General features: G+C 35.5%; 2 protein-coding genes and 1 long non-coding RNA gene across 5 annotated transcripts; 1 reads left to right on the top strand and 2 right to left on the bottom strand.

Annotated features, from left to right (window-relative positions):
- Positions 1 to 201: 201 nt before the first annotated feature.
- On the bottom strand, positions 202 to 4,025 carry LOC123318649 (ADP-ribose glycohydrolase ARH3-like). The gene is made up of 4 exons (XM_044905330.1): positions 3,721 to 4,025; positions 3,160 to 3,661; positions 2,918 to 3,104; positions 202 to 515 (listed from the first exon to the last, which is right to left on the bottom strand). The coding sequence occupies exons 1-4, from the start codon at positions 3,902 to 3,904 to the stop codon at positions 297 to 299; spliced, it is 1,092 nt and encodes a 363-aa protein (XP_044761265.1). The 5' UTR covers positions 3,905 to 4,025; the 3' UTR covers positions 202 to 296.
- A 320-nt stretch (positions 4,026 to 4,345) lies between these two features.
- LOC123319051 lies at positions 4,346 to 16,722 on the bottom strand. 3 transcript variants are annotated; one of them, XM_044905895.1, is made up of 8 exons: positions 16,618 to 16,722; positions 12,570 to 12,671; positions 9,029 to 9,326; positions 6,826 to 7,241; positions 5,573 to 5,700; positions 4,925 to 5,083; positions 4,656 to 4,802; positions 4,346 to 4,571 (listed from the first exon to the last, which is right to left on the bottom strand). In XM_044905895.1, exons 2-8 carry the CDS (start codon positions 12,650 to 12,652, stop codon positions 4,441 to 4,443), a joined length of 1,362 nt encoding a protein of 453 aa, XP_044761830.1. In that variant the 5' UTR covers positions 12,653 to 12,671; positions 16,618 to 16,722; the 3' UTR covers positions 4,346 to 4,440. The 3 variants fall into 3 exon arrangements, with proteins under 3 accessions (XP_044761830.1, XP_044761829.1, XP_044761831.1); XM_044905894.1 differs by lacking the exon at positions 16,618 to 16,722 and adding an exon at positions 15,342 to 15,565; XM_044905896.1 differs by lacking the exons at positions 12,570 to 12,671; positions 16,618 to 16,722 and adding an exon at positions 10,924 to 11,152.
- LOC123319052 lies at positions 13,092 to 15,368 on the top strand. Its single transcript, XR_006538442.1, has 2 exons — positions 13,092 to 13,128; positions 15,125 to 15,368. It is a non-coding gene; the product is annotated as an uncharacterized LOC123319052 (long non-coding RNA).
- Positions 16,723 to 17,551: the final 829 nt, after the last annotated feature.

Here is a 17,551-nt window from a genome sequence, read left to right as displayed (position 1 = left end):
AGTGCTGTCATCATGACATATTGTTGTCAAAAACTGATCACGAACCAATCGGATTGTAGCTTGAACACAGACTGCAACGTTATTGGCTCTCAAGCAAAGTTTGACAGTCCTCGCCTCTGGTTACTATGGCAACTGTCATAACCTTTCGTCAACATTTCCAAAGTCGACTAAATTCGTTTATTATTCAGGTTAAAACCACCATCAACAATAACAGTATATTAAAAATAATGAACCAATCAGCACAATACACAATTATAATTGAAAATTATAGGTATAATATTCACATTTTGGCATCGTTACGAATTTTTCATCTCTGCAGTTTCCTCTTGTCTGGCTGCTAGAAGATTGTCGGCCATCTCAATAGTTTCCTTATGTTTTTCGCAGTTCTCGATTACGTTTTTGTTCAGATGTTCTTCGCCAACATATGCGCCAGCTATTGCTCCTGTCATACTTGCTATCGTGTCGGTATCACCACCTAGTGTTATGGCATATTCCACAGCATTTCTGAAGATATCCTGAAATACATATTCTGAAAGAGCAACTCTTCTAATACTAAATTTGAAAATTTCATGGAGCTCGATGCAGCCGTTCGGTTTTGACGATTATTTCATTGATTCTATCTTTCTGGGAATTTTTCGAGTAGTTTTTCTCCCAATAGAATTAACCGTAGATGGAAATCTGATACATATTCTGAAAGAGCAACTCTTCTAGTTAAAAATCTGAAGATTTTATGGAGTTCGATGAAGCCGTTCGGTTATGACAGATTCTCAAGTGGAATTTGCAATTTTTGAAAAATGCTATTTCCAAGATGAAAATCTAAACGAAGGAAGGTAGGCTCTCAAAATTGCTCGCAATAGATTCAGCGTGTTCGAAAACCAATATTTCCATACAAAAATTCCGAATATCTGGCACTGTTTAGGAGAAAATATTTTTTTTTGTTTTTCCACTTTTCATTTTCGAGTTGACTTCGAAGAGCTCTCTGCAGTGCAATTCTCTATTGAAGCATCAACTGTTTGGTTTTCCAGAATCTTCGGAACAAGTTCTATGCACTCCATATCGTAGGATAGTAATAGAATATCCTTGTTTTCAGACAGAGTAGCAAATAGGTCATTTTAGGGGGGTCCAACCCCTTGCTCATTTTTGACCCAAAAAATCGAGATTTTCGAAATCGAGTTCTTATGCTAGGGTGGAAGCCTAGGCAACGCTGATTATAGAACCGGAAATCCCAATTGGATCAGACGAATATAACTGTAGATATCGCAGATTGAAAATAGCAATTTTTGAAAAATGCCATTTCCGAGATGAAAATCTAAACGAAGGGAGACAGGCTTTCGAAATTGCTCCCAATGGATTCAGCGTGTTCGAAAACCTATATTTCCATACCAAAATTCCGAATATCTGGCACTGTTTAGGAGAAAATAATTTTTTTTGTTTTTCCACTTTTCATTTTCGAGTTGACTTCGAAGAGCTCTCTGGAGTGCAATTCTCTATTGGAGCATCAACTGTTTGGTTTTCCAGAATCTTCGGAACAAGTTCTATGCACTCCATATCCTAGGATAGTAATGGAACATCCTGATTTTCAGACAGAGTAGCAAATATGTCATTTTAGGGGGGTCTAACCCCTTGCTCATTTTTGACCTAAAAAAATCGAAATTTTCGAAATCGAGTTTTTGTGCTAGGGTGGAAGCCTAGGCAACACTGATTATATAACCGGAAATCCCAATTGCATCAGACGAATATAACAGGAGATATCGCAGATTGAAAATTGCAATTTTTGAAAAATGCCATTTTCGAGATGAAAATCTAAACGAACAGAGATAGGCTTTCGAAATTGCTTGCAATAGATTCAGCGTGTTCTAAAACCTATATTTTCATACCAAACTTTCCAATATCTGACACTGTTTGGGAGAAAATAATTTTTTTTGTTTTTCCACTTTTCATTTTCGAGTTGACTTCGAAGAGCTCTCTGGAGTGCAATTCTCTACTGAAGCATCAACTGTTTGGTTTTCCAGAATCTTCGGAACAAGTTCTATGCACTCCATATCGTAGGATAGTAATAGAACATCCTTGTTTTCAGACAGAGTAGCAAATAGGTCATTTTAGGGGGGTCCAACCCCTTGCTCATTTTTGACCTAAAAAATCGAAATTTTCGAAATCGAGTTTTTGTACTAGGGTGGAAGCCTAGGCAACGCTGATTATATAACCGGAAATCCCAATTGGATCAGACGAATATAACAGGAGATATCGCAGATTGAAAATTGCAATTTTTGAAAAATGCCATTTCCGAGATGAAAATCTAAACGAACAGAGATAGGCTTTCGAAATTGCTTGCAATAGATTCAGCGTGTTCTAAAACCAATATTTTCATACCAAACTCTCCAATATCTGACACTGTTTAGGAGAAAATAATTTTTTTTGTTTTTCCACTTTTCATTCTCGAGTTGACTTCGAAGAGCTCTCTGGAGTGCAATTCTCTATTGAAGCATCAACTGTTTGGTTTTCTAGAATCTTCGGAACAAATTCTATGCACTCCATATCCTAGGATAGTAATAGAACATCCTGATTTTTAGACAGAGTAGCAGATAGGTCATTTTAGGGGGGTCCAACCCCTTGCTCATTTTTGACCCGAAAAAATCGAGATTTTCGAAATCGAGTTTTTGTGCTAGGGAGGAAGCCTAGGCAGCGCTGATTATAGAACCGGAAATCCCAATTCGATCAGACGAATATAACAGGAGATATCGCAGATTGAAATTTGCAATTTTTGAAAAATTCTAAAGAAGATTGGCCCAGGCAAAGTAAGCTTTCTTAAAACTGCTGGCAAGCTGAAAATTTCAAATTCAAATATGGGCAAAGTGAAGTTTGTTCCATGGAAAACCGTTCACTTGATTCATAACTAGATAAGTTAATGAGTACTGACCTTCATTTCAGGAGTTTCTGCACATGCTTTCAAAAAACAATAGATAGCGGTAGGTACAGATTCTAGCGCTGAAATGTTGTTCCCCAATGTCTCAAGAACTTCATCATAAAGTTCATCATTTTCATATGTTCTGTGTAACAAGTTCTGAATCAACAACAGCTTCTCCCGGTACGGTTTCTCCAAAATTCTGTGAAATAAAACATTCAGAGCGACCTTTGTGTTAAAAGAAATTGTCTCATTACTCTTCAAAATCTTCGTCCTCCTCATATTCGAACGGTTTCATTTTATGCAAAAGCTCCTCAACAAATTTATGTACATCAATTTTGTCCCCATGTTTCGTCATGAAACATTGCTGAATGGCCATACATTGTAACAGCGCTCCATTCACTCCCAAGGGATGAGTGTGTGTTATTTTTGTGGCCTTAGTCGCTGCGTCCACCAACAAATCATCTTTGTCGAAAAAATATAAGGCTAAGGGGGCAATCCTCATCGCTCCTCCATTCCCAAGGGAGCCAGAACCATTGAACTGTTCACTTGCTGGCTTAAAAATGTCTTGAAATCTACTTTGTTTCAACTTTTTGAACACCGTGATGACATTCTGACCGTAACCACGTTTTGGTTCCAGGAAATATTCCTTAACGAAGAGTTTTGCCATTAACGTGAAGTCTGGTTCTGGCTTATCAATCAATGCTTTTGCAACACATCTTGTCATAGCTGTGTCATCAGTGTACTGTTTGATAGGGCCTTGAAAAAAGACCAGCAGTCAAAGGGGTGACGATCTTCCTACCTAAGTAGGTACTCACCTTTGAAATCAGGTGTTTCCAGCTTATCGAAGTAATTCTTTATCACAATTTTTTCGCCAGCTGAGATGAAATCACCTTCGAATGGGGCCCCGAGACAATCTCCGAGTAACGAGCCTAAAAGACAACCTCGAAATTTCTTCCTTAAAACCTCGCAATTGTGTGTGGGCATCATTCTTCTGATCATTAATGTAAACTGAGTTGGAAATATGGGATTTAAAATGAAATTCCTACGTTATTATGTGATTTCATCTAAAAATAATCATCTATTTGACAAGACAGTAAACAGTAAACAAAAATTTGTAGGTTATGGTGAACTGTCTTAAGGTGCGTTTACACTGTAAGGGGTGAGTTCCAGTGTCTCGCAAGTGCGAAACTTTTCGAACTTTCTGTTCTTGCTATGTTGCAGTTGCCTGCGACAGAATGTCAACAACTCTCTCTATTTATCGCCCAAATTTAGCGCAGAACTCCTGTTCTCAACTTCTTTGTGGAAATTTTCGTATCATTATTGATGCAATAACGGGGATTGCAACTTTTTGAGTGAGCATCAAACACTTCAATCTAAGTTTTCTACCACATCAGTCGAAGTCCTAAGCTGATAGTAAAGATAACTGAAGTAAAAGACACATTCAATACAACTTGAATAAATCTATTCTTTTGTTAATAATAAACAATATTTCAATATTAAAAACTATCACAATTCGCAATCATTGAACAAACAATTCAGTTATTGTTGTCTAGTGCTTTTTTGATTAACTTTATTAATTCTACATATAAAAAACAATCTCGACCAGCTGGTTTGCAGATTTCCCGATGGTCCAGTCCTACTCCACATTTCTTTCCTATACCCAGATCTGAAAAAAAAATGGTCCTTTTAGATTATTCCAGGATCACAACTTCAAAATGCATCGAAAACAACTTATTTCGCTTACGCTTACCTGCAGAATCAAAGGCAACAATCTTGAGAAAGAGGAATGACATCATGGTGAACGAAGTTTCAATAAAACTGAAAATTTCTGGGTAAAATTCACCACTTTGACATAAAGTTAAAAATCTCCTGTCCAAGTCCAGAATGAAATCGCAATCTGTTGAAGAGAAAATTAGATATCAATTTCATCAATTATATCGTACTTAACGAAATGGTCAAATGGACATACGTCAATATTTCATAGGCTACTTGTGTTTTTCAAGCAGGTTGGAAACTTACTTCTCTGCACTTCCAGAAGTTCGACACTTTTTCTAAGAAATGGCAAGGAAACATCTGCTAATATTGATCCTTTATGAGGTACACTATAAAACATGATTGCCTTGGTTTGTCTCTTAATATTATGGATATCTACTCTACCATGAGGGTTCCTCTCAACTGCTGCAAGAAGAAAATAAGAATAAACATAAAATTGAATAAAATGTATTCATTTACATCCACAGGCTAATTTTCCTCTATGTTTATGGTTAAATTAATACTGTAGGTAAGTTCCAGACGTCTATCAAACGTCAAATTGACTTGGGAAGAGAAGCCATTTTAGGCTTCCATTTTGTTTTCAATATTCCTTCAATAAAATATTTCCTTTTCGGAATCTATACACAACAGTATATAATTTCAATTCCTTCGCGTATTTCGAAGGAACTTTCATCATAAAATATTCAAAATAACTGATAATCGATCGTCTTTTCCATCAAATTACTTGAGTTTTGCTATCACGTGTTATCATCGAGAAAATCTTTTTTAACTTTGTTCTTTAAATTTGCTCCTTCAAAAAAATTGACAGTTGCATCTTCTAGTTTGTTTAAAATGTTAAATGAAGTTCGACTAAAGGTGTGGTTGAATTCAGTGGTTTAATTACTTACTACTTACCATTCATTATGATTTGTTTTATGTACAAGCCTCCCTTAGAGTGGCCAACCCATATTATTGGTTTTTTACCAACTCCCACCCTGAGCAACTCTTCAATCATTTCGTCACTTCTCTCAACCATGCCGGTCCTGCAAAAAATTAATCTAAACATGCACTATTTATCTGTGAATTTCGTTTTTTCTGATGATTCTCTTCAAAATGCAAGATACTTATGGAATAGATATTCATTTTGTTAATGGATGAAAAAATGTGGTACCGGATACTTTATGAATTATTCCATTATTTACAGTCGTTATTGTCAATTTTACATGATATTGCATCATTACGTGAATCTTGCCGTTTAAATTGCCTGAACACCGCTACTAACGATCTTCAATTGGTTAAATAACCCGACGTCTTTGTTCGTATAATAAAATGGAAAATGACATATTTGAACTATTTGGAAGATAATGAATAATATCACTTTTGGAAGGAACAAACATTATTAGGTATACTATACAGTGCGAGTCCCTCCAATGAGTCAAAACCATTTTTTTGTTGTTACTATATGTGGGAAAATGAAGCAAAAAGATTATAAGAATTTAATTTCCTAATTCGAAAATGGAATCTGATTCAACTCAATGAAACACTTCAGGCAGTTCAAAAATGGAATGTCACAAGGTTTATCTTCGATTTTTCACCATGTGTAACTAAAAATTAGGATTGCCCTTTGAAAAAACCAAAAATGATAGATGACGGCATACGTCAAATTTGGGACACGCTTAAGATGTTTTTAGACATCTTAGACACGCTGCATACAACTTTCTTACATCAAAAAGACAGCAATTTGAAATACTTAATGGACCTGTCCGAGCATATATTCACAACAAAAAAGCTGTCTTTGATTTACTGAATTCATTTCAAGAAACTAGAATCTGTATTATGTGAATTCCATCTTGGTCTGAACCAAAGTCCAAGTCCCGCTGTGAATTAATTCGATAAATACATAAAAAAGTTTTAAAATTTTCCATATTTGTTTACAGCAAAACAACGAAACAAGTTCAGTTCCTGATCTGACTAGTTGTCCTCAATTTTATTATTCAATCGTTGCAAAATTAATCCAAGAGTCTAATATTTTAAAGTGATTCCCAAGAAGATTTGAAAAAATCAAAACTGACGATATAAAAGTATGTTCCCATCAATTTTCATCCAGAAAACCAACCTCAAACCTCAGATCCCAAGTAAAAGTGTAAATTATGCTTACAATTTGTTACCTTTTGCGCTGTTTCAGCCATATCGGACACCACAAAACATCCGTATCGTAGTTGAGAGCCATGACTCTGGCTCCTGGAACGTCCAGTTTTATCCAGTCCCTAGGCCAACAATCAGACAAGTTCTCATCGCATCTCTCTCCCACCATTTCGTCTATGTTCCACTCTTCCCGGGTTTCTATATACTCGAAATCCCTTGACCTCTTCCTGTTCTCCTTCGCTCTGGCGTGGTAGATGCTGAGTATGGTACCCGTGAGCGATTGCTTCTTAGGAGGTACGAACATCTCGCCAGTTGGAGCAGTGGTCGGCAACTGATCCTTGAGTTTGTGATTCTCGTGCCGCCACTGGCCCTGTGTCCAGGTCCTGCCCAGACCGCCATGCAGGCCGTGGATGAAGATGATATCTGCTTCGATTTCCCCCTAGCAAAGAGAGTACAGTTAACAAAGAAAATACTAGAAAATACATAAGGTAAACCCATGGATACATAACTGAAGATATCCTGGACATTCATATCCAAAACATTGTCCATTGGCCACCTATCAGATATCCAATGGACACTAGATCATCCAAAGAAAGTCCACTTTCGAATGGATGTCGCGTTTGGATAGTACAAAAATGGAAGAGCAATGCGACAACAATAAGAGGAAGAAACAGCAGAAAATACATTGGACAACACTGGATACCTAGCAAAAATTTCCTGGACATTCATTTGATAATGCAATTTCAAAACATGGAGCACTGTAACTTATGTCGAGCGCCAGCTATTCTTTTCACTAGGAAGAATAGCAAACCTACCAGAGTAGCTGGTAGTCGGAGACAGAGTTCGCTATTATCTAGGGTGGTAGCGATAACGAAGTAGTCAAAATCAAATTGTGTACCAGTTTATTCACACCTTAGGAAACTGGTTATATATACAACGGAAATATGTGTAAGTATGAAATATGAGCGAATCTATCAGCAAACATATATTCTGGAAATTCTATCCGATCACGAGCCCTTTGTGAAGTTTATACCGGGTACAGTGAAAAATCAAAGGTTGTTCAATAAAATGCGCCAACCAGAACTGACGAAATGGATACTAAGGATGACCTCGCGAAGTGAAATGACTTGCTATACGGATCGGGATGTAATTAATTGTATTTCTCCAGAAATGAAAGAAACACAACCACGGCAGATCTATTCGAGACTTTTACTCGCTACCCCAAGGGCTAACGCTCCATGACTGATAGCGAAGAACAGGTCTATTTTTAGCGCAACTACGGGATTTCACTGACGACGAGCGGTATCTCTTATTCTCTACCCTTACGCGTCATGACTGATAGAAAAGAACAGAGGAGTTGACGGATTTTCCCTTCAGTACCCCAAGGGCTTACGCACCATGACTGATAGCGAAGGGAAAAGTCAGACTCGCGAAACAAGGTAAAGTACGATAAAATATAACAGAAAGCGATACAGTACAGCAAAGAAGTAACCGGTGTAGGTCTAATTAAGAAACTGAACGGTAAAGACGGGGACCTACCTCCTTTATTTCAGGCACTCGCGGAAAACAAACGAAAACTGAAAATATATCGCGTTTAGATGGTAAAAAAATCGAAAACACTGCTACATCTGTCCATTAGAAGGACAATTTTCGATGTCTATACATAGAAGCAAACAGTTTTATACCTAAACCTACAAAGTTTGAGTTCCTTCGTACCTACATACACAAGATGAACATCTATTGGACAACTTCAATCCTTGGCTACCTCATGTGGTACAAAATGGAAGGAAATACTACAAATCATTTGCTTCCGATCATAACCGATGGAAAAAGACGACAAGAATTCAGTCATTATTTTGGAAACAAATGTTTTCCAAAACAACCATCGAAGTATTCAGTTCCTGTTCTTCAACAAACATAATGCCTATAGTATCAGAAGATCAACAAGATTTTAAATCGGGCAGGTCATGTACCAGAACACTATATGGTCATGGGAAAAAACATTTAAATACAATAGGCTACTTCGTATGTTAGTCATTTACCTTCATGATTGTTTTGAATGTTAGATATTATACACCTGTTAGACAATAGAGAACTTGGGACCATATAACAATTGAAAAAACGAAATCGAAAGTTTTAGAAGCTATACACATATAGTTGCTCGAAGGATTTGAATAAGAAAAATGGATATTTCTAGCAAAAACAGGTAGGTAGTAGGTGACTTACTTCAGGCTCGTGTAGAATGGAGAGTTCAACAGATCTCTCAGCACCTTCTGCATTAGTTTCGATCGTTATTTCGTTATGTCCTTCTTCTCTCCCATCCTGTGCTACGTAAGTTATTTCTTGACGTGAAGTTTGTAACGAACTCGAGATTGTATTTACTATAAAGGCTAAAATGGAGGGCAGTATGTGGTTACAAATGTTATCTACTAAGATCTGTTGGTTTCGAAGAAGTGAATAGTATAGGTTGAATACAGTTGGTAGGACAGCTCTTGTTACTATGGCTACAGCTAAGCTCAATCTTCTGGAAAAAAAAGAGGACAAAAATTAGTCACTTATGTGCACGCTACGAGTCACAATTCCGAAGACATTGAGCTCAATTTTGGTGAACATCGGAAAAACGGTTCTTGAGTTATTCGAATTTTTCGAACAAATTGTATTGGACCTGTGACACATCATTCAGGTCAGAGATAAGATTTCATTGAAAGGAAAAACGTATTGAAATGATTCATGTGCATGTCCTTTTTGAAATACAAAATGCTCCAATGTAGTAGAATAACGAGGAAAGAATAATCATGCCGTGACCTATCCTGCTGAAATATAAACATTTTATTCACCACTCACACGAGTAATCAGTGTCACGTCCATCATTTTTCTCATTGCGTTTCGATTTGTAGGAAAAATTTATGGGGAGAAGAATTCAATGAAACACTTTTCACAGGACTTAATCCATGAATTTCGTCATCATTTAATAAAGTAATTGGATTTCCTCTGTATCTATTATATCATTGGGACGTAGGTACTACATGCCAATTTATCAACTACACAGGGATTGTTATGCCAAAGTCTTATCCTTATTAGGAACATCCTTACAAGTTCCTCAATTTCCTAATCGAAAATAATACAAGAGGGAAGCTTTATTTTATAAGTTGGTTGGTGTAGTTTTTCATGAAAATTTGAGAGTATTTGGGAAATTAGTGGAGTTATTGGTCGAGTAGGCTGTAGAAATTGACAGTTGACGTTTTGACTTTAGAGTCAACTTTAATTCTGTTGTTAATTAACTTAATAAACGTTTTGTGGTGTGAGCCCTTTGAGATTTCCCAAATACAAAAGAGGCAAAGTGGCACTTCGAATTTTCCTCGTGAAGACGCTAAAAGTTTTCCATTTTCCGCTGATTTTAATGGTGAAAAACTCGTTAGATTGTAACGGTGAAATGAATCGAAATTTAATCGGTATTATGGTCAAATTGCGCGCATGTAATAGAAATTTTATTACACATTTCATCAAACATTTCGAAACACTTTCAAAGTAATTGTATCTAAGGATATTACTGGCCAATATTTGTATTTTCACATATTTGAGCGTTTAATTCATGTATACCTATACTGTTCTTCCAGCCAAAAATAAAAAGGAATGGATTTTACAATATTACTTTTATTTTTCGATCCTGTTCTTATAATCTACCTTTGAGGATGAAAAATAGTTAATTTTTCAACAATACCAGAGGTCACTTAGACAGTTAATATGATATTTTAAGAATAATACGTCATTTTCACGTATTTTTAATGGTTATTTTCGAAATTCTCTTCAGATAACCGATGCATATAGAAGAACAGGTGAGACCATAACCAGATTGAAAATTCCCTGAAATTCAAGTTATTCAACTCACCTTTTCCATTGAAAAACTCAAGGGAATGACTATGGTCTCTGAAGGAAAGAGGTTCAGGGTAAACCTCGTGAAATCTTGACGGTATGGAGGGGTTTTCGACAACAGGAGTTGTTAAGGAAGGAGGGTTTTAGTTGGGACACTTTCTGGAGGTTTTGTATCACCCTATATGTATGCAGTCTTTGGATACTCAAAGCACTATCAGATGTCTCTAGTCAGATCACCGAAGACTTACCCTCTAAAGTTGCGAATTTTCATTTCACAGAACATGCACAACCCGAGACCATCTAGCATGAGCGCACCGCATCAGATTTGAGCAGTTCGACGTCTTGCTACATAGCTATCGTTCTCCATCAGCTCAAACTGCCGTACTGTACTGTTGGTTCGCGAAAACGATTCAAGGCTAATTCAATACGATATCACAATGGAGATTTGATGAAAAGAACAGGGCCGCTCAATTACAACCCATTTAAATCAATTCTAGAACCAACGCGGTCGTCCCCTGTGACATATAGGCTGAGTTTTCACTTAAACGATTGATTGCCTCGTTCGGAAATCAATAATCAGAGATCGTTACCCCGTCGGTGATGAGATAAACTTTTCGCGAGATGTCTGATGGAGGAGGTTGCCCACAATTTGAAGCAGGCTGGAATTGGTCTGTAGACTGTCGAATATTTTCGAATTGAACTCGATCGTTAATTCAGTGTACTGAGTATTATAGGTCGCCAATTTCTACTTAAAGACCACTTAGCCTCAATTCATGCAGTACCTAAATTTTTGAGTTTTTCAACTCAATTTCGAATATAAAATTATTTCAACCCCAAAATCTCTCTGGAAACGCCACTGTCTGCGCGTTACTCAAATGATTTTATGTAGACTCACTCCGGGTTTCGTAAAGCTTGATCGGGGAATCAACGCTTGATTGACGAATAGACGTCAATTTGTTTTTAATCGATAATTCAGTCAGAATATCATTCTCGCATCGAATTATGATGTTTATACGTCCATTATATTATTCTCAATTGCTACTTCTTCAACATATTCAGAAATAAGAAATGGTTTCAGAGATTTCGTTTGGGAAATCGAGCGTCTGTCAAATCGTTGATCGGACAATCAAAGTTTTATGAAACCTTCTGTATGTACAACAGTTTACTTCCTTTAGGTTCTCCAAAAACTTCAGGAAATGAGTATTTGAATGCCAAAAACACTGACACACTTCGAATTTTTCTTATACAGGGTAGATTCTTGAGTGAAATCTTTTACAGAGTTGCATTCAGCCAAAGTACCCAGTTTTTTTTAACATTAAATTACTAGAAAACGGCGCATTATACGAGAAAATATGAGGAATACTTTTATTTCACAAAACGTTCAAATATTCATTAGATAGCGTCAAACTTAGTTTCAAGAGTTGGGTTCTTTGAATTTTTGATATTTTTATGGTACATAACAGTCATAATGAGAAAACTGGAAGACGTGGGTCATATCTTGTTTTCGAAAAAGATTCATCATATAAATGAAAAACTATATTCCGAAATTCATTTCATTCGATGAAACCATTTGTGAGATAGAACTAAAAATAACATTTTTCATGGTTTTTCAACAGCCTGTATTTTTTAAACAGAGCCGAATCGGGAAAAATGGTAAAGAAAAAAAGTGCTTCCTTCTACCTCAAGAATCTACTCTTAAAATATTTGTACGACTCAAAGACTCACCCTGTATAGGTATCAATACTGAACGAAAATATAAATCGAAAACCACTCAACCGCCTACTTTCAAAACCGTTGTCATCAAATATCAGGTTCATAAACAAACAGCTAGGAAAGACAACCTTCGGATTATCCACTTTCAAGGTATGGAAATGTTAAAAGTAAATGAACTCACTTATTGACTACAATGTTACTCCCTGTAGTTTTCTGTTCGAACGTTACAATCGTCCGATCTTCTTCTTCATTTTCTTCTGTCATGATTTAGCAATTGCGAGACCTGAAATAAGTGAAAGAAATCGTTATATTACAAAGAATTATCTGTGGTTCAGTCGAGGGACTTTATAATATTTTTACAGCACAGAATGGAAAATCCCTCAGTAATATCGGATTTTTTCAAAAAGAAATGTCATGAAGGTCTTCAACTTCCATAATGAGTATTTTGTATTCAACAAGAGCCACAGACCAAGGCTGATTTGCAACTGGAAAAGTTTCATAGAAATTATTAATGTCATCGATTTATAGACATCGATAAACTTGCCTCTTCTCTGTTCTCTGTTTGAACGTATTGAAATATTCAAGATGTAATCGAATTTAATATTGAGGTGAAACTTGGACACGCTTTATCTAATTACTTATGGATGAACAGGACATCAAATTACTTTTTAACGAAACTCAGTGTGGAGGGAAATCATCAATAAATAATCAACGAGAAACGACAAACTGCAAAAAAAAAGGTAAGAAGCAAAGAAACAAATTCTAAAACGTTTTCCTTTTCCACTTTATACTGAAAATCAATATATTTTGATGAACGAAAGAAAAACTACTGTGTAAATGCTCTGATTGTTCTGGAATAAGTGGAAGAAGAGTTAATATTATTTGTTTATATATTTTTTCGCTCGGTACCAAACAATTCAGTTTTTATCATACTTATTTCAACATGTTCACAGAAAATTAATAAATTAAGACTTCTCCTGGGTTTATTTTAACACCATATTCAGTATTTCTATTTAACTGGCTTTAAAATTGATGAATATTGGATAATGGATTGTTTTATACGCTGTAGATGATACCAGATGTTGCGAAACCCTGAACAGACTCTTGGAAAATCTGCCAGGATTATCATTAAATCCAGCTTAATCATTTCGAGAATGACAACGATCAAATGCCATAGGTCAAACCTTCCATATTTTGCAAACGTAAAACGTTTTCACTGAAAAATGACTTTGGGATTTTTAATTGATATTGGAATGGACTTAAAGTTCACAAAGTGATGGAATATCCGTATTCATTCAGATTGAATATTGATTAATACAATAATAAGATACTTTTGAGTTGAGTAAAAAGTTTACTCATAACCTACCTACTCCATTATATCCACACAATTAGATTTATCGAAAAAATTAATTCAAAAAAACACATTAATCTCGAAGTTTGTTGTGATCAAAATTTTTCATTTTCTTTCATAGAAAAAAATGAGTGGAACTCTTCCAATTCAGTAGAGTAGAGTGTGAAAATTTTTTTGAGAACGCCCTTGTGATTGAGTGGGAAACATTATGATAATTCTCCGAGTAATATTCCTTTGAAATTTCAGATAAATAGAGGCTATTGTGAATTGTGCGTGCTATCAGACTATAGGTTGGTCAGTCAATAGATAAATACCTTAGTGTGAATGACTCAAAACACTCTACAGTTTGAATAATGGTTGACCTTGATAAAACGATGAATTGTTTAAAAGTCGAGTATATCCATCAAATCCAGAATCTAGAGATTGAGTGATTGAGTCATTTGGACGTTCTATAATCAATTAACCTTCTTTTCGTTAGGGTTTTCTCTGCTATGTTACCATTGCAAAGGTATAACTAGTCGAAGCAATGAAAATAAAAAAAATATTACGTTGAATGACAATTCAATACATTTTCTTATTCAAGTAAGACACAAAAACACAAGATCTTAGGTGAAATGGGTCAACGGCCAATTGATTGACTTTTGAGGTAGAAGAGCTTCCTACCAAATCCACATTTTGAGCTAGATTAGTAAGACAACAAACTAAATCAGATCTCCAAGGTAGCGATTTTGAATTTCAGGCAGATTCACACTCCAAAAATCACAAGGTAGATAAGTTTGCCAATAGTTTTGAATTTTGAGATAGATCAGTACAGTGCAGCCTCTAGGATATCTTAGAGTGGCAACCTTTCTGAACCTTAGGTAGAGAAAACCTCCAATTTATTGTTATGCTGAATTCTTGCAGAGTTACTAAGATCTAATGATAAGAAAGGGATCAATCTCTAGGGTAGATGGCAAACACGTACATATTATCTGCCAATTAGTTTGGTCCCTTAGATATTAGTTCTTAGTAACTCTTCATAAGCTCACCATTGAAAAGTGATTCAGCAAACAAGTTCAAACAGATTGCAGGCTTACTTCTGAAGGTGAATCGGTATACTAATCCACCAAAATCGTATAAGACTATTGGTTCATATTTTGGAGCAAAACTTTAAGAGCAGTTATTTGGTAGAGCAGTTTTTGGTAGAGCTTTTTCCTAACAGATATGCATTATGGGTTAAGAAGTATAAGCAACAGTGAATTCGAAGATTGTGCTTCGGTCATAAAAAGCAAGTTTTTTGTCTTATAATGAATTTTTCATGAATTTATCTGGGAAATATCTGAATAAGGTCGTTAAACCTAATGAATCAACACTGTTGAAATTTGATGCAATATAATTTCTTGTAGGTTTTGGCAGAAGTTCAGATTTTGCATCAGTTCATTTCATGTTAGACGCAAAGCGTTGTTTTCCTTGGAATTTTTATAACTGGCAGCAGTGACAGTTCGTGTATCTCATGGACGAAGTAAGTAGTTAATGTTTTGAACATATAGATTCACTCATGTTAGTCCTTCCAGAATAAAACAAAGAAAAGCACATGGAAAATTAATAATCCAAATACTCAACCTTTTTTCTTATATCAAAGCACGGAAATGGAAAAACTACATCACAAATAGGTACAGTCAGTCGCGCCGATACGCGTTGGCAGGTTTCCGAAAACTGTCATCGATTTTTTGACCGGAAAAATTCGAATTCGATGCTTTGTTTTGTTTATATACACTCGCGACTGTTCTCTTTATTACTGAAGGTTATAAACGTTAACCCGTTCGCTTTCAAGTCAACCCAATTCGAACCTATTTCAATTTCGAGACGGTGGATGCGCGTGCGCTCGTGACATTGATTATTGCAGCACGTGTAGCGCAGTTTTCGCTACATAACCAAGCCAAATTGGTGAGCTCATTGACAGTTTTCACTATTGCGTAGGTTGAGCCATAATCCTAACATAATATATGTCTTCGTTTACTTTGTAATAGATATTGTCATGAATGTCAGGGTTTTTTAGCCACGTTACGATAGATAGTGATGCGTGAAAATCTCCTGGTATGGGATTTTTGTTAGTCACTGATAAAATATGATAGGAAACTTGCCAATCATTACATATATCTTTTGGAAGGTTGAAGTTTATATCTATTATCATTTCTCAGAAGAGTGGAGTGTTTCGTGTAGATCCTTTTATGCCCATCAATGAGGTTGTAATTTTTTTCTTTGGTATACCTAACATAGGTTTGAATTATTTTAATATACGAATGATGAGGTCATTTATTCTCTTGGAAAACATCCCCTTTTTAGATTTTAAGACGACAAAGACTTTAGAAGGATAAACAAAGAACAATATGGCCGCCGTAGGGCACAAAATCACTACACCCCTCATTGATGGTTACTAAAATATTTAGATCTTCTTCGTTCTTGTTTTTTTGCATGATAAATACGATTTATATTCATGAGATAAAACTTTATATCCGAACGGTTGTCAAACTTCTAAACGAAATTAGATCAATTCTATATCATATATGAAACGTCGAACTCAAGTTACAAAGACAAATAATATGTGTATGTAATTGATAATCTTATCTAGCCCACGGGTTCAAAAGATTAAAAAACACGATTGTAATTAGTCGTTATACAATTCTGACTCGATATTTCCTATTTATCTTATCCGCCACATATTTTTCCAGTTTGCAGTTTCAAATCGGTCCTTATTATCTTTTTTCGTGTGTGTTTTGTAAACTTCTTCTGTTCAGATTGATAATCGATGTCTTCCATAGCCTTTGGTTCATGTATACATCTGATAATATCGTCAGCTCCTTTTTGTACCTCTGTATAGCACCTACCTATACCTTACCTGTGAAAATTTTCCACATCGAATTACATTAAAAGCACTTCACCCAATGATTGGTTTGTTATCGTATCAATAATGAAGTCATACTTTGTACAGGCGTTAGTGGAAAAAGATAAAAATTTTACGAGCAATTTTCTAGTACCTATCAGCAAACGTTATTTATGTACCAGCACATATGCCTATTCCTCATTTGAAAAGTTAACCAATCAGATAACTAGTTGTTCGATTATAATCTCTACTGAACCTGCCGAAACATTCATGAATTGTTGTGGATAACGGTATGAATAAAAGATTGAATAAACTATAGGAATATTTCAGGTACAGTACGTGGCATTTTATCCCAAACTTAATATGAGTACCTAAAGACAATTTTATTGAATAATTCGATCTAAATAGTGATGTTACTGATATTAAGAAGTCAAGACGTCTATAAGTAAATGTATAGCTTTTACTATATGTGGGTGTGGATGTGGGTGGTTTCATTACCAACTACATCACTAAGCATAGGTGCTTTAGTTAACTGAAGCATGTATACATACATAAAAGTGTACAAATTTGTATACTGTATAAGGAAATAGACCTTATATAACTTAAATGCAGGCAACGCGGGCCAAATAAAATTTCAATATTCGGTAATACAAAACTTTATTTTATCTTTGGATACACATGCAGAATGCATTATAATAAATTTAATTTACAAATATACATCTCATATATACAGTTTCTATTCGATTCTCGAGCATGTGAAAAAAATTAGGTCAAGTAACCAATGGATTATTCATATTCAAAGACATATTTATGTGATTTTATATATCATCCAAGGGTTCCTTGTTTACCATTTCTTCAGCTCATGTTTTAAAATATAACGAATTTACCTAGGAAAATATTTGATCAATACGATTATTTTTTACTGATACAGAACACTATCATCCATTTT

Source organism: Coccinella septempunctata, chromosome 8 (assembly GCF_907165205.1).
Source record: "Coccinella septempunctata chromosome 8, icCocSept1.1, whole genome shotgun sequence".
In the NCBI taxonomy this organism is placed as follows: Eukaryota; Metazoa; Arthropoda; class Insecta; order Coleoptera; family Coccinellidae; genus Coccinella; species Coccinella septempunctata.
This window is presented reverse-complemented; position numbering and strand designations above follow the sequence as displayed.